Consider the following 24,330-nt stretch of genomic DNA (forward strand, 5'->3'; position numbering starts at 1 on the left):
TGACGTTATAATCAATGTAGGTGAAGGACAAATGTACTCTATGCCATTGACGTTTTCAAAAGCAGAGGACGCTTACCCTACCGGTGCACCTGGTCCATGCTCCCAGTTTTTAGTGGAGTCCGAGTTGCTCATTTGCTTTTGTTACTTTGTATGTATGATTTTAGTTACTGTATGTTCTTTGTTGTGTATGTCTGGTCTTTGTCCCTGGATTACATTCTGTTGATTACCGATATAACCTTGGTTCCCTTGATTACTCTTTCTATATGCTGAAATTTTTTTATCAACATTACATTTGTCCAGTGTGGCGTTCAACAAACGCGTCCACCACACTGAAACAATGGGAACAAATTGTGCTTCTTTACTCGCTAACTTATTCACTCTTATGAGTCTTATAGATATCTGATCCAAAGGAAGGAATTTTATTTAGCAAGATTCTTTGATCTTAGTTACCGCTATATAGATGACGTATTATCGTTAAACATTCCTAGTTTCGGGGACTATATACATCGTATCTACCCAAATCACTACAGAAGTTTTATGGTCGTCATCATGAACTTGTGGATCGTTACGGTGGGTTCAACGTGTCATAGTTTTCCCTTCCACTTTAGTCAACCCGGACTTGATTTTTCATGAACAACTCTGTGGGTGTTTCAAGAAAAGCAGATGACGCTTACCCTAATGGTGCACCTGGTCCATGTTCCCAAGTTTTGTTTAGTGTTGCTTAATCACTTTTGTTCCTTTGTACGTATGATTTTGATTATTTCATGTTTTTGTTGTGTGTGTCTGATTTCGCTGTCTGGTCTTTGTCTCTGGATTACATACTTTTTATTTCCGCTAGAACCTTGGTTCCCTTTATTCAAAGCTTTTGTATTTTCATTTCTATGCAAACGCGCAATTTCAACCGAACAAGTAATTGTACAATTTATTTGAAATGATTGGCTTACTTTCCTTGACCAGACCTTTAATTTGTTGGTGTGGGTATTTTTGTCTACCAACATAATATCTCTTCAAGTTTTTGGCAGTCTTCAATGCAAAATGTTCTGATTCTTAGTTATATTAAAGAATATATACTTTAGATTTGATGTATAACGGCGGAGTTTTTGTGCGCGTGTGGGTGGATTGCTTGAGTAACATGGTAAAAATTAGGTAGACATCACATTTACAAATATTATATGAATTTAATGTGATCAGATTGCGTTACAGTAAAATCAAGGAAATGAATTTAAAAACTCTAAACTAATGGGGCAAGTTAAGTATGCCAAGCAATGAATTCTGAGACAACAAACTACATTACAAAACTAGAAGTATAACATAACAGCCAGAACAGAGGAAGAAGGGGAAGGTGTGGTCAGACTATTATTTACTAAGTTTAGCCCATATTTTGCACGAAATTCTCCAACAAAAGGGAATTCCAACCTCGGAATCTCCCTGGAACGCCTCCCCCTATAATTACCATAGCTTGATTAGCCACTGCCGCCCGTTATTAGGGTAATCGTTCTCCGTTTCTAGATTTAAGCGCCGTTACCATACTCGTCTCATGCAGATCATTATTACAGATGAGGTTTTACCCTCGACAAGTTGACATCAGTCGTAAAGAGAGCAAATAAGTACTTAATTTAGATAAATCATCAAATTTAAATAATCATTTCATATCCAGCATATTCAGTTAATATAAGTAAAATATTTTTTTTTGAAATTTTGTTTCACTGGCTTTCCAAATGGTCAAAGTTTTAAGGCCATGCAAATGCAGACCTTGTTCATCGAGGCTAATGACCTACGAACTATCCAAATTAATTTTGCACCGTTCAAGCTTTTGGCCATTGAAACCTACAGGCTATTCAATCTTTGCATTAGATTTATTGATTCCACACTAATGAAACTATCGTGGGCATTGGCAACCGTAAGATCGACTGAGTATCATATTGCTCCACCTAGAGTGCAGACTTTTTGATTTTTGGGGCCACCACCAGAACCACAAACGGCAACTTTATATATCACAGTTGCTCACAAAAAGTTTACACACCTACATGTAATACTCTTAAGACAAATATATACTTACAGCTTAATTGGACATAGACCTACTATATTTTTCTACGTAAATGTAATAATATAAAAATTTAATGCTTTCTGTTCAGATTTCTGGCCAACAGGTTTGCATTCACGATTGTGAGAGCTGAAATTTGATTGGCTGATCAGACAGGTCATCGAAACAGAAAGTAAGATGGACTGGAGGCTGATATAATGAAACAGAAAGCAGATCTTATTCTAATCAGATTGGGTCCTTATAAAAAATAAAAGGACTAAAATGCAAGTTAAATCAGGAAGCGCATTCACAGGCAGATCAAATATTTCTGATTAGGGGAGGCAGCATAAATGTAATTAATGGCCGAACGAGGCAAGACATATTTTGGGGTAGAATTTTAGTAAATTCAAGAATTTGTGCAATCACTATTACTCTTTCTCCCAATTATAGAGGGGGTATGCTGGATCCAAATCATTATGAATCTGTGCCTGTTCTTTTCTTTTAACATCAAACCATTTTCGTTTCCTGAATTCAGCCACTTATAAAGGAATAACAATGAAAGTGATGCATGATGTCAGATGTATATAAAATTTATTAACAATATGTAAAATTCAATAGTGAACTAAAAGTGTTGAAAATGATGCATGCATATACAAATATAATACTTCACAAAAACACTGGATTTATACATCAGCTGGTCCCATTAACACAGAAAAAATGACAGCTAAAAGTTAACAGGTTTATCAATAAAACAAATCTGGCAGGTTTAGTAAGCTATTGTACCTTTTTTCACCATACTGCAAAATCAGGCATCCTCAGTAAGTAAAGTGTGCCTGTGTCCATTCCCTGACTCATCACAGAGGCATCTCTGGGATGGAAAGGAGGCTTCAGAAGGATTAATGAGATACAATGATTATCTGAGATTGCTGTGAAGAAAACATAATCATAAACAATACAAAATAATGGAGATTGCATCCTTTAGCACTTTTTGAACCAGATAAAAATCATGATAATGACATCATGTCAAATTTTTTCCAAAGAAGTTCTTTTACAACATATGGCTGTTTGAAATGCATTAAAGGTTAAGATTTCATTGCACATTTTCTTGAAAGAAATTAATAAAAAAAAAATGATATAACTTAAGCTGAAGATGAATGATTTGATTTGATAAGAAACAGTTCATTTAAATTCTAAAAAATCAAATTCAATAATTTATCTAATGTTGTTTCAAATGAAATCATTCTTTTGTTTATAGATTTTTCATTTATATCAGCAAGTTAATTCTTCCTAAACTTTCGAGATTCTTGAATTAACTCCCTTTAACTTTGAAGAATGGCAAATATATGTAGTAATGATTGGATTTCTATTGAGAAGAGTTGAATTTCGTTACTAACCTTATTGAAACCTGTACTGAAATAATTTTGAAAATGGTAACATACATAAAATAAATCTACTGCTTTGATTAACAAAGACAAAACGTCATAGTTTTACTAATTTACAATATCATTAGTTTCTTTTTCTCATACTTTATAAAACTACATCACATTTAAAACAATATCAGAATAGTATAAATTTCATGAGGTAAAACTGCAATAGTATTTGCAAGCATGGCATAAAGAAAAATATAGTACAGCATTAAACAACATTTTGTGACAGCAGTTTGATGTAATATATAATTCAGACATATTTAGTCATAGTAGGTCATTGTAGGTTCACCAAGACATTTTTAGTGAATTTATAAGAAATATATAATTATCCAATCAAATTTAGTTCAATAAATCTTCAAGGTATAAATTGTTAAAAATTTTTATCTTGTCAAATATAAAAAAAAATCATTAACTTGATAAAAAAAACTGTTAGCTTGGAAAATTGGGTCAGGTTTTATTTTCATATTTGCTGTGGTAAAGATTTCATGTAGGTGTAAATTTCACTGTCCCACATCTTAAAACATCTTGAACAAATTATACAAGGAATATCCTCTGCAAATGTAGCAAATAATACCTGCAATTAAAAATTTCCCAATTTACAGTAAACAAAATAAGTGAATCTTTTAATGTAACATACAAAGACCCACTCATGGCATTTTTAGGAGAAAAAATGTTTTGTAATAATTAGTCCATTATTGATCTTGATTTTCCAAAATTCATTCCAGACTGTGAGGCTACTTTATTCGTTCCAGCTTGAAGACCTATGACTGTTTGGCCTGCTTTCATTTTCGCCTCAGAGAAATTTCGAGGATTATGGTCTGCCTCTTTGACACCTAATGTTGGCCCTGTGAATCCATTTTTCTGTGCCTGAAATCAAAATCAATTGTTGTATAAGTTTTTTAAAGGAAAAATCACTTAAATCTCTCTTGGTATAGTTTGTATAACTTTAGTTATGTTAGATCTCCAACAAGGGCTAAATTCTCCCACTAAAGAATATACTGCCTGACTATTATTCATGTTTTATATACTAGTCAGCTGCATAATTTGATAGTGATAGCAAATCTCTGTGTATGCACCATGCTCATAATTGTAAATTCATAAGTTATTGCATATTGCAGTGTTCTTATGGTAGTATTGTGAAAATTTTGAACAGGTTAAAAATTCAGCCACGAAAATTAATGATGTAGAATGTTTACCTTGAAATTCAAATTGTAGGTAGCTTTCAAGTAACAATCCATATAAAATTCAACAACAGCCTATATTTGAGGTGATTCATGGTGTAGAAAAACCCATCCAACTAACTACTAGTGTGTTTTTTTTATTTTTCGGCTAAGCAGGCTATATTTTTACATAGTGATAGTCCCTTCTGTGATTAGATATGCCTTTTGGAAAAACTGAAAATTAATTTCCCACACAAATCAACCAAAGTCAAGAGCCATAAAGTCATTTACAATCTATATAATTTTTATCTCGATATAGCAAAATATGAAAGATAAACTAAACATATTGGGTAATTTTCGTGGGTGCCAAATTTCACAATTTGCTTTATCAATAAGAACATTAAATTTTCGCTGCTTTTATTTTTCACATCCATAAAAAGAGTCTACTGGAACTAACTGACATATCTGGACTTAAATTTGGCATGCTTTAATTTTCATGTTTCCCCAATCCTTGCAAATATAGCAGAAATTAGAACCTCAGGAAAATGTCCTGAACATTCAACTAGAAATAAAACTGAATTCGGTGGGCTTTTGACATGCAGACTCCTGTCTGATTTGTATGAAGACTGATACTTAAATAACAAAATTACGAAATAAATACATGACAATTTACAATGCTGATATTTAATTCATGTAGAGTATAATAGACAAATGATTACATTGAAAAAAAAAGAAATCACTGGAGATTGCATTCCCCTTAGGCCTGTAAGTACGCCCCCCTATTTTTCAGAATTTCTGGATTCACCCCTGTAATACAGTAAGTATTTGCCAATAAGAATGCAGCATCACTTTTATTGTATAGCAAATCCTGGTCATTGTGAAATCTGTAGTTTTAATTATGAATGACATTATTTATGCTTTCAAATTCATATTTGCAATTTTGATAAGTACAAAACAGACATTTATTTCCCTCTTCAATAACTCCAGTTGCTACTCAATAAATCACAAATTTTCACACTTCTACAATACATGGAAATCTAAACCAAGTTACACTTCAGAGCAGATTTTTTTCATCTTGCTCAAGGGTTAATACCTATGTAAATGAATACTTAGAAATGGTTTACTTGATTTTTTAATTTACAAGTCAATGTTCAAAATGCATAATCAACACAATTCATGGCATTATTAAGAAAAGAAATATGATCAATATGAATTAAAATCCAAATTAAGTTTATATCAGAGTTAAGTATTTCAGAACTGATAAGTGATTAGATATTCATTGTTCAAAATGAGTCTTGACAATTATCATGTATGACTATGTTTTTTATCGACTTTGTATATAAACAAGGACTGTATTCAAAAACAATACTATAATTCTGCAGTGGCGGATCCAGGGGGAGGTCAAGGGGGTTGGCACCCCTTCTTTTTATTGGAAAATTTGCTGTTTTCAAACTCCGTGGGTGTTTCTAGAAAAGCAGAGGACACTTACCCTACCGGTGCACCTGGTCCATGCTCCCAGTTTTTAGTGGAGTCTGAGTTGCTCATTTACTTTTGTTACTTTGTATGTATGATTTTAGTTACTTTATGTTCTTTGTTGTGTATGTCTGTTTTCCATGTCTGGTCTTTGTCCCTGGATTACATTCTTTTGATTACCGCTATAACCTTGGTTCCCTTGATTACTCTTTCAAGTGTAAAATTGACAAAAAATGGCTAATAATGTCCTAGTACCCCCATTGTCCGAGGAACCCCGGCTAGTACCCTCCTTTACACAGTGTCTGAATCCACCCCTGTTCTGACCACAAATAAAAACTTCCCTGGGATAGATGCTGAACTCCTACATTTTGATAATCAATTGTAAGATTTTTGTGATTTAAGTAGCAGACACGTAATTTAACTACCATTAAATTACTGTTCCTGAGGTGTAAGATATAAAAGGGCTATATTTAAGCATATGCTAAAGCAGATAGTTGTGATCCTGCTACCACATCCAAGTTGTGACAGTATTATCACTCAATATATTCATTTAATAGTATAGAAAAAAGAACTGATAGTGAAACACAAAAAATTCACCAGCATAAAACGTGAATACAAACAAGTAAATACTTTCAGAGATCACCAAAAGGTCTTCAACAAGTTTAAATACACCTTCAAGTGTAAGCTGTGAAAGGCCCCAACAACAAAAATATTAAAATCCATGGTAACAGAACGATGACACTTCTTCAAAATAAACTAAAAAGCAAAATAAAAATACAGACACACATTAATGACCAACATCTCGTGGCTGTGGACGGGCACATGTAAAAGGTGGGGTGAAACTACATGTAGTTTTATAAGGGACCAACCATTTGCTTTTCAGGGGTAGGGGTTAGGATCAAATATTCTATCCAGCCTGTTTATTTTTAAAACATATAGGTTCTGTTTTTTTTAATTACAAACAAAAATACTAGGACAATAACAGAGCCTTTTTATTTTTTCTTATGGGCTGAGTTTTTATTTCTTGAAAATTTCAATCCTGCCCTTTTATTTCTAATTTGCTCCTAGCCCCCTCCCCCATAAAAATCAAATGGCAGTTCCCTAAGGCATTATGTATGACAGATAAAGTCAGTTGTGAGTTTCATTAATTGTTGACTTGATCCGTACAACCATTATTTAGGTAGAAAAGAATGATCTTGGAAGCCAAATCAGTAACTTCTTCACATGCATGCATATATAATCATCTGATGAAGATGTATGCATTATCATGCTATATGTACTGGTATGGTATTATCCGATTCAGACATATACAAAAACAGATTATAAAAATGCCCCATCTGTATAAAACCACATACTAAATTGAAATCAATCCATCCATTGGGAACTGAGATAATTGCCTAAGAATTGGACAGATGGAATGATGGACAAACATCCCATCTGTATAAAACCACAAACCAAATCTGAATCAATCAAGATAATTGCCATGGAATTATGACAAGATGGAATGATGGACAGACATTATGGTTCCATACACCATTCCACTCATTAAGTTGGGGTTAACTTACTCTTCAATTTTATTCTTACCTTTCTACCTAAAGCATGAATTCCGTTAACAACTTGGACCATGTTTTGTCCTTCATATAAGTCAACTGTTTGAAATAAATCATTCCGTGTCACACCATAAACTTCACAAGCCGATAAGAAGTTTGATATATTTTCCATCATTTTGAATGCCATTTTACTCTCATTTATTTTCTTTACTGAACCTGGATGCAGCACATTGATCAGTCTGAAAAATATAAAGAAATATTGTTTTTCCAAGTATTAGTAACACTGGAATTAAATGTCAAAAGTGATGTTTTGAAAAAAATCGTAAGTGAATGAAAAATATTTTTTGTGAAGGTTTTTTTGTTTATGCATTAGACAGTACTGACTACTGAATTATCTCCCATTTGAGTGAGAATTTATTTCTTCATAGTTATCATTTAATCATAGAAACTACTGGTACTAATTTTATTGTAATTTAGGTTATTTAGATATAATTTAATTCCAGAAGTAACATGCTTTCTGATTGGATAAAAAAATGTGTTCATCATCTCACTAACCAAATTTTGTTCATGTGACTGTGAAGTCATCAGCCTTTTTTTGATATTTACTCATTAAATTTTAAAACTAAAATTAAAATTGTTATGTTTTTTCGGTCTATTCAAAACAGACCTAAAAATATATAACAGTCATTCCATAAGTGTACATCTTACATGACTAAATATATTTTTCCTAAGAAAATAATTAAACTGCGTAAACATTTAAAATTAAGAAATTGCTTATTCAAAATCAAAGAAATCTAATGAATTAAATTTAAATGTTCCCAGTATTACATTCTTCAAATCTGATGTCAATGAGTTATGCACTACAGTTCAAACACTTTTAATCTACCTGTCCAATATTCCAGTGATTCTACATAACTTTACAAAAAATCTGACATGTCCACAAATCCATGTGTTTAAAATGTATTTTGAGAAAGTCCAAATATTCTGAAATATTTTGATTTATCTCCCCTTACCAAACAAAAGTTTCTTTTCATGACAGCATGTTATTCAACCAAATCTTTGATAGACCCTAATAAAGATATGAGTTAAAATTTATTGAATTTTTATCTTGAATTGTGATTTATCTATTTAAGAGAAACAATTTATAAAGTTTGTGGATCTGCTGTAAGTTTTAACTTTAGTCGGGCATATTTTAAGAATTTTGTCCTCGAATCAAAGATCTGGAAAATTCTTTGATTACTTAGTTTTACATCAGAAACATTTTGTGTAATGAAACATTAAATCTGGTAACATGTGTACTTTAAGAGTTGGTTATGTACTACATTTCTTTTTTTTTTTTTTTGTTATTGTCTACTGGACACAGTTGACTCTTGCATTTGCTTCACCATGACAAATACATGTATTGCAATGTACAATATACAAACCCTCTTAATAAAACCATTAATTTAGGTCAATAAAACATATTTTGATATAATAAAATTTCATGGAATAATGATACAATCTATCCAATTATTATATAAAAAATTGGAAACTTTTGATGTACTGGTAGTGATCCACAACACGACTATCATCAATATTAAATAAAATCTACTTACTGACATAAATAGATACCATCTTTAAGGCATGCCTGGAAATTTTGTTGACCTAAAGCTTCATTGGGATCAGCACCCTGGAAAATACAAATGAAATGCTCCTGGTAGTGTTAAATGAAATTTTAAATGATCAGAAAGTTTTGCTTTTTTTCAACGACTAATTTTTAAAATGTTTGCATATATTTCCCAAAATATGTAGCAAAAACCCATGTAATTTCTGGGTTGTTGCAAGTGAGAGATTCCTCTTACTTCCTAATAGTGACAAATAGGGCATTAATGGAACATTTAAGTGTTACCCTGACACATACTGGTAATGATAAAAAAGGGTGTTGGCAAAATAGCTGAAAATTGAACTTAACCTGTATTTTTGGTACTAAACAACTGTGCAAAGTTTCAAAAGAATTTATAGATCTGTTATGAAATTATCATCCAGAAACTGTCAGGGGACAGACAGGCCAACGGACATACATATAGACAGACTTCATGTCGCAAGGTATCAAAAGACAATAAATTTGATTTTTCTCTCTTGACGTCACTTTAAAACACATCTCCCTGTGGTTTTGTATCAGATGATTTTTGTACTAACAATTACACTAAAGTTAAATTCATCACTTAACTTGTTTTTGTTTCTCTTTTATACAATTACATGTACAATACATGTACCAGAGAAGTTTAACATACATTATCAGTAGATGAGAAGGACATTTTGAGAGAGGAGACCATTTTCAGGTTTTTTTCAAAGAAATTCTAAATTCAAAGTGGCAATTTGTTTACAAAACCATATAAATTTCTATTATATGAAGGGGCCAATATCTGTCTGAAGGGGCAAATGGCATATGCCCCCCCCCCCCCCCCCCCCGACTTCTCAACCCTTGCATTATATGGTTGTGCGTCTAGAAGTAATGGCCACTGTTTATCATAAAAAAACTTCACATATCTATTAAAAAAAGTTTTAAAGTTAAAAGTGTTGTGTTATGTTTTATATTATAAGTATAAAGTTATTTGATTACAATCAATGGATAAGTAAACTGCTTTTATTGATATAAGCAAAGTTTTAAAGATCTATCAGTTCAATGTATATACATGTACATGTACATACATTAATTAGAGAGTAGTTGCAATAAGTGATTTGAGTTTTCTATTCAACCATACGAGAATAGAGGCATCTACATATGCTTCAGTTTTAATCACAGATCTAGATTTTCATGAAAATGTCCATTTTCAGCTCATTCAGGGTTTCAGGAAACTATTCAGTAAGAGATGTTATTCCAGACTGATTTAATCCTCTCCAAGATTAAAATGAAGACTTTTGCAAGGAAGGTTGGGATCATATATTATGTCTGATCACACTTATGTGATGTTTTTAGTGATTAATTCAATACAAAAAACAAGAAATATGTACATACTACACTTTTACTTCATTTTTTTATTAATTTGATCAGTAAAAGTTCGAATTTCCATGGTCTGACTTGACAGATTTTAAGGACTCATGACTGTAAAGAAAGCAGATTTCATGAAGAAAAAAACATATATGTTTAGATATATTGCTCTCTTCTATCTTCCCAGGAGATCATAAACAAGTCTAGTTTAACCACTTGACATACTATGTATACCTACTTCTTGTAATTCTAAATCTAACACTTCCTCAATCCAAACTCTAGCCTCTTGTTCTAGGTGGATATCATATTTCCCTTTAATCTGCAACAGATAGAATGAAAATATCATGAGAGTTTTTGAAGTGCACAAGATTCAATCCAGTACTTTTGTTGACATTTCTGTCAAGAAAGCATAAAGTAACAAAGATTTACAGATATATAAATAGCTATGTTCGTATATTGTCATAAACTTTGTATGGTTTTGTTAACAGTAGAATGTGTGTTTTATCTATATTAGTCTTGTACAAAATGTATTTACAAATTGATGTTTGGTGAAAGTGACAACCTCACCACCATATTATGACAGTTTATTATATAATTAAGTATGTACCAGCTGACCTGAAGTCAGAACCTGTATTTCCTACAGTTTTCCTAACATATATCTATACTATATAGCCTCTTTGGGGGATTTGGGACGCAAATGAGCAAATAATAACCTGGACCCTCGTTTCCAAAATTTCGTGACCAGCCCCTGCAATAAAGACTAGTTTCCAACTCTCTCCTAACTTCTACATAACTAACTATGCACAACAGGTCTGCATGTTACTGAAGAACATGTTATTTTTCTAATAATTACTTTTTCTATTCTTAGCCCCCTTTCAGCATACGGGCAAAAATGTCTTTATACCGATACAAATCATATATACCTTTCTCTGGACTTCCCCAGTCAGACCGTAGGCCATTGGTCTGTAAGCCATTTTGTCCGATATTCAATCTGAAAAAATAACAAATTCTACTATCAAACATCGTCATACTGTTTATAGATTTATGTACAGTGACACCTGTAAACCAAACCCTGAATCATCCAAAATCCTTCTTATCCAGACATTTATTCAAGTCCGGCTTCATAGTCTAAACGTATTGCTGCTCGGACGTTAAACCCCAACAAACAAACAAAAAAATCATAGTCTAAACAGTACTATGAACTTTGGTAAACTGAACATATGTCTAACCAATAGTCCAAATGTGTTCTATTTAGACAAGTTTCATTGTAGTTCACTGGTAATATCGAATTTAGTTCGAATTTCCTCTGACCCTGCAACCCTCCTCTTTTTTATTTGGATATTGATATGTCGGGAATTTCCTCTGACCCTGCAACCCTCCTCTTTTTTATTTGGATATTGATATGTCGGGCAATATCCAAATTAAAAAGAGGAGGGTTGCAGGGTCAGAGGAAATTCGGACTATATCGAAATCCTCAGGTATTAAAAAACATCAGGAAATGAGATAACCTAAATGAAGCAAATATCAAGTACCAATTTTATCGTTAGAGCCCGGTTTAATTAAGATTTTCCTCAAATTCTTCAACATAAATTTCAACCAATCAAATCACTTGAAATTGAGTATTTGAGGAAAAACTTAAAGACTTACGGAAATTTTCAATTTGGAGATTTGTTTATGAAACCCAGGTCTAAGAAAATCTTAATCTGAGACTGCAACTTACAGCAGACTTCTAGCACTCACGAAAGTCCGTCATTCGGGGATAGGTGTTTATACTCGAGTTTTTCTAAGCATTATACCTAGAGGATAACCATTACAAAAGAATGGAGTGGATTTTGAAGTCAAACTTTATTTTATTAGTAAACTTATAGATTAAAGTATTTTAATTTGTCTAAATTATCAAATATTCAATACATGAAGTATTAAATTAAAATTGTCCATGTCCACGTAACATCGACTTAAATATATACTGATACTGGGTATGCAAACCGAAGTTCTTGATGGAACATGTTTTAGTAGATAAAATAATTAAATTGTTAATTTACTCCAGCAAATGTTTCTGTGATTGGCCTAAGGAGCAACCATTTTTTCTATTTGTATGGGGGTATAATTTCAATTTTTCTATCCAAGATTTTTATTTTGAGAAAATATAGATTTTCTGGCAGCTCCCTGAATCGCGGTCATCATAGAGTGTGGAGAAACAAAATTTCAACCTCCTTTATGTTAATTCATGCCAATCTCGATATTACAAAGATACACAATACTGAAAAAGTATCCTACTATCACAATATATCGTGTTGGATTTCAATTTCCAGTCATCCATTTAATCCATGACCGAGTTACTATAACGAATAATCTCTCTATATACAATGAAAACTGTTTAAACCGAACCAATCTGGGCTTTAAAGTTGGTTCGGTTAGAATAGACAAGTGTTCGGTTTATCAAGGTTCAACATCACAACTAATATGAAGGGACTTTAACAAGTGTCCGGTTTAGACCTGTTGTAGGTTTTCGGATTATTCAGGGTTCGGTTTGTTTCACTGTCTAACACGTGTAACACTGAAAGGAAGCCTGGTAGTTTTACATTAAATGGAAGTTTTTTCGATTTGTTTTTCAAATTTACATGTAGATGCTTCAAAAAAGATACATTGTATAGTCATACAAGTTTAAAAAACACTCTTCAAATAAAATTCTCACTAAAATACAGTGAAACCTGTGTACACGCAAACCCATATAAGCTTGAAAATTGGTTGGGTTAAGACATGCGTTCGGTTAATCAAGGTTCAGATTACCATTAATCTAATATGAAGCCGTGGTCTCTTTTTGACGCTATGTCATTATTGCTTTTGTTTTCAAACGGCGGAAGATATGCATGCCTGGCGCTTCAGTTTGTATCCGCCCTAGGACCCAAAATCGTATTTTTGATGTCGTGTAATAATCTATAATTAAAACTATACCGCAATTAATTCAATTTTGCACCGTTTTTCTCCAATGACGTTACGTAGTTACCGCTACGCGGCATTCACCAACTGAATCTCTCGGATTCTTCGGGGTTCAGTTTAAACAGGTTTCACTGTAGCGAATATCACAAATGAAAGTAATGCAGTTTCGAAGTTTTCAAGTCGTAACTTAAAATGTCATGTCACCTAAAGAAGGCAGTTCCGATATCATCTGGTTTCCACCAATATAGCTCCATACCATAAAGATAAAAAAAATATATATATAGATGTATGTCACACTTAAAATTTACTAAATTCGCTCTCAAGAAAGCCTGTATTTAGTATATTATTTTGTCGTCAACTCCAAAAACCTTCCGCATACCACCATAACGAGAATTTGATGAATTTTATCTCAATACCTCTCTACAAATCAGTTGAAAAAGACTTGCTCGCAATAAAATTATCGTTTTACAACAACAAGGCAACGATAGTTAGAGTGCAAACGCCTAAAATTAGTGATCATTGTATCTGATTAGACGGGTCTACCAGAACTGATGTGTTTGCAGGTGTACCTTAGCATCTCCCGTTTTGAGTTTCAGTAGTAAAAATTATCTTTTTAGCCTTAGCTTTACCAAGATGAAAATAAATACAATATACATGTGCATAATAGTATATATATTCTCCTTCAGTCTCGAGGGGATTACAAGATTTCCCTACTCGAGATAGAATTTTTTTTAGATTTCAACCTAGTCAAATCTAAAATTTAACTATCTTGTATTTGCCGAGAGCATTAAGCGGATAATCTGATTCTCCCATGAAATCTGTAGGAAACTCGGAAACGTAAAATGGCGGGAAAACTCCCGTTTTGTTTCCCAAACTTTGTGGACAGCACTATGGACCCCCGCCCGGACTGACGGGGCCATTAAAAAGTTTGGTTGGAAGAGTGGGTAAGCAAGCTGAAGAAGCTTCTGGTTAGAAATGAAGAAGAGACAGGAGCAGTGGAAGAGCCACTCGACGCTCCCCCTGGAGATTGTGGTGGAAACAGTCGAGGAGAGGGGGATACAGCTGATAATGGAACCAGTTGAGCAGTGGAAACACTGTATTAAGGTATCCGCAGAAATATAATCACCGCCCGGTGGTTAAAAAGTCAGGCGCATTTCTAATCACCGGTTCGAATGTGAGAAATAATATTAGCATACGAGTAAAGAAAAAAAAGGTATGGAAAATTTGAGTTGTTGTTGGATAAAGGACAAGCTTCCACTTTGAAGTAGAGGTATAATAGGAGTGCAAGTGTGCCTTACAACAAAGTGAATTCATACACACCAGGCGAGGATTCAAAGATATTGAAACTGTGGAGTAAAAAAGGTGAACTCAGGCTATTACATGTATTTGCTCATTTTCACAAAATTCTGCACGAAATTTATAGAACTTTCCAAATGAAAAATTACCCTTCCTCTGGATACGCAATAGTGCATTAATATGCAGAACCATATCAGACCAATTTGAAACTAATCCAATCAAAACAAAATCATTGATCGTTTTTCACTGTTACCAATGATCGATTGCTAATCTAATCCAGATGATCATTAAAGCATCATTTTACAGGAAATTCCGTGATTTTTTATAGGACAATCATCATATACCAGTGGTTAACTTCCACATCAAATCAACATGCTAACAAGAGGCTCCTCGAAACTAATCAAACATTAATACGACTGCTTAACGGGACAAAGAAATCAGCAGGCTTTTAACACGAGGCTCCTCGAAACTATATCAACATTCATACGCTTGTCCAACGGGACAAACAAATCAACAAGCTAAAAACTATTCCAAAATTCATACGCCTGTTCAACGGGACAGGAATTTCGATCTGGAAACTTGTCACAATAATATCCATAAGTAATAGGATGGACTGTATTATCTTTAATTCTGTTTTTTTGCGTGCACGTGTGCTTGTCTTAGTTCTGGCTCATGGGGGTTCTGAGGTCTTTTTGCGCAAAACTTGGACAGGAATGAGCAAATAAGAACTTTTAACCCCACCTTCTTTCTGAATCCATGCTGGTGCCTCCTTTCAAAATTCTTGATCCGCTACTGTTTTATCCCATCAGTTACAAATGTAGTTCATTAAATTCAATGACATATTGTCAACTGGTTTTGTACAACTTCGGTTATTTTGGATTAAGATTGATGTTCATCTGAATATGAGTTCCCATACTGAACGCTTAGACGATGTCTAGGTTTTGTTGCATTATGGTAGAAAATTTGTTATTTGCCAACTGTAGTTATTGCCACTAGTTTTTAAAAATATCCTCGCCATGATACAGAATGGATCCGTTAAATCAAATGTACACGTATTTTAGGATGTAACTAGGAAGATTTGATAAAGGCTGGAGACAAGTATACCTAGCGATGGATGGAGTTTCATAGAATTTCCAACCTACCTACCTTCTAAAATGGCCTAGTGAGCTAATGTTAAAGGCCTGCATTAGCTAAAATTTCGTAAAACACTTTCCGACAACTAATAATGCCTCACACCGTAAACAACTTTGAACATTATGTGACACTTCTGTACGTAAAATATTGGACACAAGGAATTGTCAGACTACTTTTGTGACATATATCTTACCATATAATTATAGGACAATTTGTCATTTTTTACGAACCGTGACAGAAAGCAGTAAAATTATTACGTTGCTTGAGTAAAAATATATCTTTTTTTTTACATAATTCAAATAGAAAATTCATGTAGAACTGCATGACTGATAGTTTTTGTTGTTGAGAATTGTACTTTTATTTGTTATGCAGCCTATGCTAAGTTCTGTGTCAGGGATAATGGAGGGTTTCGATTTAGTCGTGACGCTCTACCCATGGAAAGTGCACTCGCTGACGAGTAGAACAGCCAGGCGGGTCTTTACGGATCCCAAACTTATTTAATCGTCCTCCACCCGAATTGTCGAAGTACAGAGAGTAAATGAATTAGACGCTGATTAGGTTAACTTTGTTATAAGTCGTGTGACTGCATAATTTAACACAGTCTGTAAAAGTTGCTTAAGTGGAGCTTGCATTCCCTCGTATGCCGCCATTCAGTATTCAGTGAAGTGCAAAAACCAACTAGCATCTATATGGAAAGATATTGATACTCGTCCTAATTAAAACATATGTTGCACCAGTTTCCTGCTGTCTTCACATCTCCATACTGTTGCAAACACATACCTATAAGACCTATCGAATTCTACAATGATGTAATTTTTTTTATTCATAACGAATTTACAAAGGCTATCAAAGGTTTGGGCTATCACCATAATTACCCCATAATATACTGTATCTTGATGTATAATCTCTGAGGAGCTTAGGAACCGGTATTGAATACGGAATTTTTACGAATAAATCTTCCAAAAGTTCAAAGGTGTACGGTAAAGCAAACTAAAATGGTCGTTAAATCACAGAAATGTCAATGTTTGTCAGAGAATGTGAAAGCTGTACCACATATTTAGATGCATGCTGAAGATATTCACTCCAAGACATTAAAAATGCTAAGGCAAACCTTGTTTAAAAATAACCTTTCTATTACGTAGTTTGGACTTCAAAATATATGTGAACTTAAACGCTCTCCAAATCCAAAAGGTTTTTTGGTACCAAAAACATAATCCAGCTGAGCGAGAGGAAAACATTTCTGACAGTAGTATTTGTTTAAAACAAAGCCAGATTTATTGCAACACAATCTATATTTTTCTAGTCTCAAGAAGGTAGTACGTCGGGTGTGTAGGCTGGCTAAACACCAACTGAATCCGCGCCCGGGATGCACTGATGTTACATGCACTTTATTATACATTAACATGATCACAAGCTAGAAAAGACATTTCAGCCAATTCAGTAACAGGATTACATCTGAGAGAAGACAAATCGCCTGTCTTAGACTAAAACAGGTTTGCATAGAAAGGATTAATTTAAACTAAAATACAATCTATTACATGTAATATATTACTCTTTTGTGCACTGATAAAGTACACAGCTATGAACCCATCGAATGCCTCACATTCTTTTGTTTTCAAACCTGCAAATTATAAAGCAACGCTTGTGTTACGTTGTTAACCTCATCTTTAACTTATCCACATAGTTTCACACCTTCAAACAAAGGGAATATGTAACAAGTTCTTTGACCCCTATGCGACCCTTACGTCTTGCTGTAGCATTAAAATGATTAAATTTACACACATCCATCAAATTGTTAAAACGGATTTGTGGTGTTCGTATACTCTCGAATTCCAAAGTCAGTATAACACTCACTTTGTGTAACAAATTGATGTCAAGACGCAAAAAAGTAGAATTTTAGCAGCAATAAAATTCAGAATATTGAAATATTGTAGACAATAAAGCAGTGAAATACAAATGCGTCATATTTGTTCCGTTGTCGATTTTTTTACCAGCGTCCCCGACGGAAAAAGTAGGTCGAATTTATAAGCAGTTAAGTTTACACCATGAATGTCCTTTCACGTTCGTACATACGTTCGTTCATTTCTATGGAATGGTTGCAGAACGAGGCATCTTTTATAGGATTGTATACGACTTGTAAATCGTATAAAAAAAAAAAAAAACAGAAACTCAATTATCCGGGCTATACAGCTTTTCTAGATGTAATAAGTACAAAGATATGTACTTAAAAGGAATTAAGAGGTCATGAAATTTCCCATTTTGTCCGTTTCATGGTCTATAAATCCGAACATCCTGCCATGGATTGACTCAACGCTAAGATCAATAGTTCTCTCTCACAAAAGATCTTTGAAGTTGACAAGATTACAAAGTTAAGGTGAAACATGTCAAATTATATCGAATTCAAATACGTATTAAATGGTCATACACGAAAAGTAATATGGAAAAAAATATTTAAAGGGGTCCACATAACAGAATAAGAAGAAAAACGCATATACATGCATGAAAACAAAAGAACTTTCTTTTTATATTTTCAAAAAAAGCTTCTAAATGTAGATTACTGTATCAAAATATTTGAGGTGGTATAGCAAAGTCTTCCAAAGCCCACTGTCAAAGTTTCGTATTTATATTGCGCGTCCAAATGAACATGTTTCCCATATTTCTCTTAATGACTCCAGGTATAAAATTGACAATGTTTACTTAAATATGCAATATTAGCTATGATTATGTTCGATATATTTCGAGAGGGTAAATATTAAATATAAGTCGTCTATTTTATGAAATTTAAATGTCCCTGGGAAAAAATCAACGTGTAAATAAAACATTGTTAACGTTCAGCTTTGACAAATGACTTGTGTTTTGACAAAGACAGAATTCTTTACCGTTAATGGTATATTTAAGTGGTAATGGCAAAAATAAATAGCGTGCAGCATAAATTACTATCTTTTCTCGTAGGGGTGACTGATTTCTTTGAGATATTGTTGGGTATATTCGTACTCTCCATAGTAGTGTTTGTGCTACCGTAAAAGGTGATTTCATTCGGGTACATTTATAAATAAGGCATTGACAATACACAAGAACAATCATTTTGAAAGATGTTTGAAAGCTGACCTTCGTTTTCTGCATTAAATAACATCATTGAAGATAGCAGTAGTAAAAAAACGTCGCCGATTTAATAACATTAATGAATTTCCTTAATGAATTCACTGATTATGCCTTTTCTAAATGATTAATTTAGTGGATTTTCAATTATCTTTAATACATTAAAACATTCATAGAGGTATGTGTGAAATCGTCGCACAATGCCGACTGATTTTACTACCGATAAAGTATATGAGAATTATACCGATTCATTTAAATTTGGGAGTGGTTGTCCTTTTGAAATTTACACACCTTCAGGACGTTCTCAAATGTAAATTTCTCAAGTAACAATACTCTGTAAGGATATAATTGTTAATCATCGAATAAAAATGTAGACTAAGAGAACTTAAAAGCGACCACCTTTTCTAAGTAGATCAATAGTTCCATTGTTTACATTATCACTTAGGACCGGTCTGCTACCTGTCATACAGGTGAATAATACAGGTACACTTATTAAAAAGTCAAAATATTGTTCAGAAATGTTATTGTGGAAAAAAATCTAGAAAAAAAAACGACTATATCTTTATGTGCACTTCCAGTTTAACCATGCCACATTTTTTGTGGTAAATCTCACGACACAAATATGCGACACTTTAAATGTGTCAATTTTAAAGTTATGAACTTACCTCCGAATAAATACTTCCTTGGAAGAAGAATATAATTTTTTCTTGCAACAATCCGAAATTTAAATATTTTTATCTTTACAATAAAATAATAGTATCATACAGATGTCCTATTAACTTGTAAGTCCCTGTAAGAGTAACATACCTTTCTAAATAAGTGTGACCGTTAGATGACGTTCACCTGTACTTCCCGGTCAGGTAATACGGGGACCGTCTCAATGCATAGTGGTTTTAAAAAATCCACACCGAGACTCAAAATAATGAGAGAACAGGAAACCGACCCAGCATTTGGTGTATTATTTTTTTGCCAATATGGTGCAGACAACTTGATTATTTATTTCTTTTCTGAGTAAGATAGGCTATTTTGACTATGTGGTATATACTGTATAGGAAAGTTTAAAAGGTCACCACAAGAACTTAAAAGCACTATTTTCGCTTAAAAAAATATGTCAAATTTTAAATATATTGCAGTGAATTTATCTTGCAAATAACTTTTGAAGTCTGGTTTTGCAGTCTACTTGTATAAAGCTATACAGAGATAGAACTGTAGATAAGTTGTCTTTGAAATACTAGTAAATAATAAATATATAAATAAGTTTTATTTAGAGTCGGCATGAAATACATAATAATAAACATAAGCTCTATTGAGCTTCTGACCGACATGCTGGCAGATTCACGTTCGAACAAGTGCACAACATATTTTGTAAATGTGTTATAGATGTACGAAGAACTGAAAGCAATATTGCTTCAAAATCTGAACTTTAGATTGCTTATGGGATCAATGAATTTCATAAAAACACAAATTTAGGGACCGTTCAATTTTTATCGAATTACTGGACCAGTGCATTTTTCTTTAATCATAATTATATCTATCTGCCCTGCAGGTCCATCAGCAAAATGATCTATAAGCCCATTTAACTGTCAAAACATAAAAAAAACTAGTTGCCCAGCAAGATATTGAAAGATAAATTTACCATAAATTTACCTCGCTAGACTTCTCAAAGTTAGGCTTCTAGAAGAGGGTTGATATGTTACTACAAGATTGAAGTCATAATTGCAGACTACTAATGCCAACATAAACTCGTGGATCATAACGATGTATCCATTTGCACCATGAGAACCGATTTGTTCACCGTGTCATATTTAGTCTACCCCGGGCTTGACTTTTTATGAGTAAGTCGGCGGGTGTTCCTAGAAAAGCAGAGGACGCTTACCCTACCAGTGTACCTGTTCCAAGTATTTAGTGGAGCCCGATTCGCTCATTTCCTTTGTTGTGTATGTCCGTTTTTCCTGTCTAGTTTTTATCCCTGGGTTGCATTCTTGTGATTTCAGCTACACTCTTGGTTCCCTTGATTACCCTTAATCTTTATTATGAAAACTTATTTTGTACCAAGACATATACATACCTAAAATATATTACTTCAGTATGTGCAAGCTAAATAAGGCTCCATTTCTACTGTACTTGCATAATAGCCCTTTCATATATTTTTTGTTGATTTGTTTTTTCTTTTTTTTTTAACAATTTACTTTTAGAAAGTTCCTGCCTAGTACCTGTGCAATTCTAAAAAAAAATCTTTCTGTCCAGCTGTAAATATGTGTCATCTGATAAATATTGAACGGTCGCTTGTTGTGCCAGAATAAATTCTAATGACACCAATCCTCTCCCCAAGAAGGCATTCAAAATAAAAAGAGGGGGTATATATACCTGGTATAGCAAAGTTGTCACCTCTATTGTGAATGAATTCCAAACCGAACACCATGAAAAGTCCCATATTGAAGTCAGGTCTAAAAGTAAAAAATCATAGTAAAAAGAAATAAGAGCTCTAGATCATTGTTGATGGAAAAAGTTCCTACTTGGATAACACCACTAAATTTTATCGTCATAGCAAACTAAAACAGATATTCAACACTCGGGATACTTTAAAATCCACAATTTTAATAGCAGAAAAATACTAACAAAGTTTCGCTTAAGCGATCAAATTCTAGCAGTGGAACTTGGTAAATATAAAAAATACTCCGTGAGCAGAGACTTTGCAAAAAAGATTAAAGTCTTAGACGACAAGAAATATTTCTTTTTTTTTCAATTGTCAAACTTAATAATGGATAAACAACTGATTTAAAAAAATCTAATGACTGATAAATGCTCAAATTTTAACCAGTTTGATTTTTCGAATAATCTAATAAACTAATTCATATTTTAAATTCAAAAATGGTTGTATTGTTCATTATTTTTTATTTTATAAAACAATCTTTGGAGTTGCAAAAGTAAGGTCCATTTTGGTCAAATGCATACATTGCTTTTGACGGGAGTATGAATTTGTTTTTGAGTTATTCTTCTCTGATCAAATTATCTGCTTCCATTCAGGGATTACCACTTCTTACCGATTTGTCCCTTGCTATTTTACATTTACTTTTACGACTATTGTAAGTAAATACAAACTATATACTATAAAAACTACAAATATATACGATGAGTACTCACTCATTTATTACTCGATCCTGTGTACACATATTTACATTGATTACATAACTCATACGTATACCTATAAAATGTCAAAATAGCTGTACTTACTTTGTTAATGCCCAGTGAGACTACTGATAACTACTTTTAAATGTTTACTGCCCAACAACTGCCCCCCTAAAATTTGCAAAGCATGGGATTTTCAGGGTAGATTTAGGCGGTTTTAGGTTGAAACTTTTATTTCTTGTTAAATTTACCACAAAAGATATTACATTGCAACCACTCTAGAAGAATATTCCAAAAATATAATCTCAAGAAATTTTAACTGTGCGCCCCCAATCTAAAATCCTGGATCCGCCCCTGGACATAGTGCCACCGGAAGTTATCACTACTTACCATGGGAAGTGAAGGGGTAAACCCGTGTATTTCCGATGCCTGTTTTGTAATCCCCACCTGTAAGCAGGCGTGGGCCTTCTCTCTAGGATAGGAGGTGATATCGAAGAAAGTCTACAAGTTACCCAGTTTTGACAAGAGACCATCAGTTTAAAGTAAAATGATATTCATTAATAAACCCCAAAAAAGTATAGGATTATTGTCATGGAAAGAATCTGATTGATCAAGGAAGGATTGTTTAAGTAGTCTATATTTATATTTTTTGTTTTATATTCCATCTGTAACTTATAAAAAAATAACTTTGTTCGTTTTGAAAATCGCGATTATATCTTTCTACATTCAATAAACTGGAATACTTTTTTTTTTAATTCTTCATCAAATTATTTTATTTTGGCGTTTTAGGGTTGTGTGATTTTGGAGTTTTACGCTCCTTTTTTTTCAAAACATTTGCTACTAACAAGATAATATCAGTGACTTCATTGGCAGCTCCATCCACAGTTTGTTGAGTATTATTGCATAAACTTAGTTCAAATTTTGATAATTATGTTTGAGTACCTGTTGAGCATATTGCAAGCGGAAATTTGTGACTGAATTTGGGGAAATGGAGTAAAAACATGAATTAGGACTGTCTAAAATATCCTTACCTATGGAAAATTATCAAATGTGGGCGTATATTTGTTGTTGTCGTTTATAATTTAGTCAAGTTATGTTGCCCGACTTTAGGCAAGTACATGTACTTTTTTTTTCAAAACAATATAGAATATCTAGCTCCTTGGTGTATGTTGAGACACTCGGTAGTTCATAAACCAAACAAATACAGAGCCCCTTTCTAAAACCAATGAATAATATTATAGTCTAATTTACTGAAAATCGGGTTGTTTCTATTCATATTTTAACATTGGGCTTGATTTCAGTTTTCCGTACTATATTGTATAACCAAACCACCAAAATGACCAAAATTATCATGTTTTATGATTTTAGGCTATAGAATAATGATGCACTTTACCATTAAACAAATACATGTACTTAAATCAGATCCAAGATTTGTTTCGGCTAGGGATACTAGATTCTTTAAGCAAGAGCGGGTCAATTGTTTTGTCCCAGTTCTTGGATATTAATCCCCCTGAATTCAAAACGCGCATTTTAAGCGACTTTATGTGCTGGTGTTGACTGGCATTATCAATATTTGGAGTGATAGATTAGATAAATGAGACTGATTCTTAGTTCCAGTTAAGGACGATCAATGTTAATAAGAAACAGTACTAATAAATATATACAAATACTAACATAGATAAATGGCGATTTGTGCAAATAAGTCTCGCCAGAGCTCTTCCACGTCCAGAAGGGCCTCTGCGAATTGTTTCTAGAACGTCGTGGAGGCATAGACTCGAAGCTATATTAAGTTTTTAATATCTCCTGTTTATCTGATTAAAAGTACTTGTATATATAAAAATCTTCATCTAATTCTTTAATACACCTCCTGTTTACTACACTGAAGTATTTTTATTTATTGTCTTTAGCACCTCTTAATGCATTTCTGATCATGATGATCTAACCGCTTTACTATATGGTCAGAGATTGTGAAATCCTTCAGAACTGTTTGGTCTGATGGGCAAAATTGAGGTCAGTCCTGCATCTCGGGCACCCCGAAGCAATATCCAACAGAATTATTAATAAAATTCCGGTAACATAGCTGTAATACAGAGGACTACCAAATTATCAATAATTAAGAATCAACATT

The 24,330-nt window shown here is 33.2% G+C and overlaps 1 protein-coding gene across 2 annotated transcripts; it reads right to left on the bottom strand.

The window, feature by feature from the left end:
* Nucleotides 1-2,597: 2,597 nt before the first annotated feature.
* LOC148605615 (muscle-specific protein 20-like) lies at nt 2,598-20,023 on the bottom strand. 2 transcript variants are annotated; one of them, XM_088549262.1, is made up of 6 exons: nt 19,881-20,023; nt 11,528-11,595; nt 10,843-10,923; nt 9,229-9,302; nt 7,668-7,872; nt 2,598-4,317 (listed from the first exon to the last, which is right to left on the bottom strand). In XM_088549262.1, the coding sequence occupies exons 2-6, from the start codon at nt 11,576-11,578 to the stop codon at nt 4,135-4,137; spliced, it is 594 nt and encodes a 197-aa protein (XP_088405388.1). In that variant the 5' UTR covers nt 11,579-11,595; nt 19,881-20,023; the 3' UTR covers nt 2,598-4,134. The 2 variants fall into 2 exon arrangements, with proteins under 2 accessions (XP_088405388.1, XP_088405387.1); XM_088549261.1 differs by lacking the exon at nt 19,881-20,023 and adding an exon at nt 19,739-19,874.
* Nucleotides 20,024-24,330: the final 4,307 nt, after the last annotated feature.

This window comes from Perna viridis, chromosome 10 (genome assembly GCF_037379345.1).
Source record: "Perna viridis isolate PV_CMFRI_1.1 ecotype Kerala chromosome 10, ASM3737934v1, whole genome shotgun sequence".
In the NCBI taxonomy this organism is placed as follows: Eukaryota; Metazoa; Mollusca; class Bivalvia; order Mytilida; family Mytilidae; genus Perna; species Perna viridis.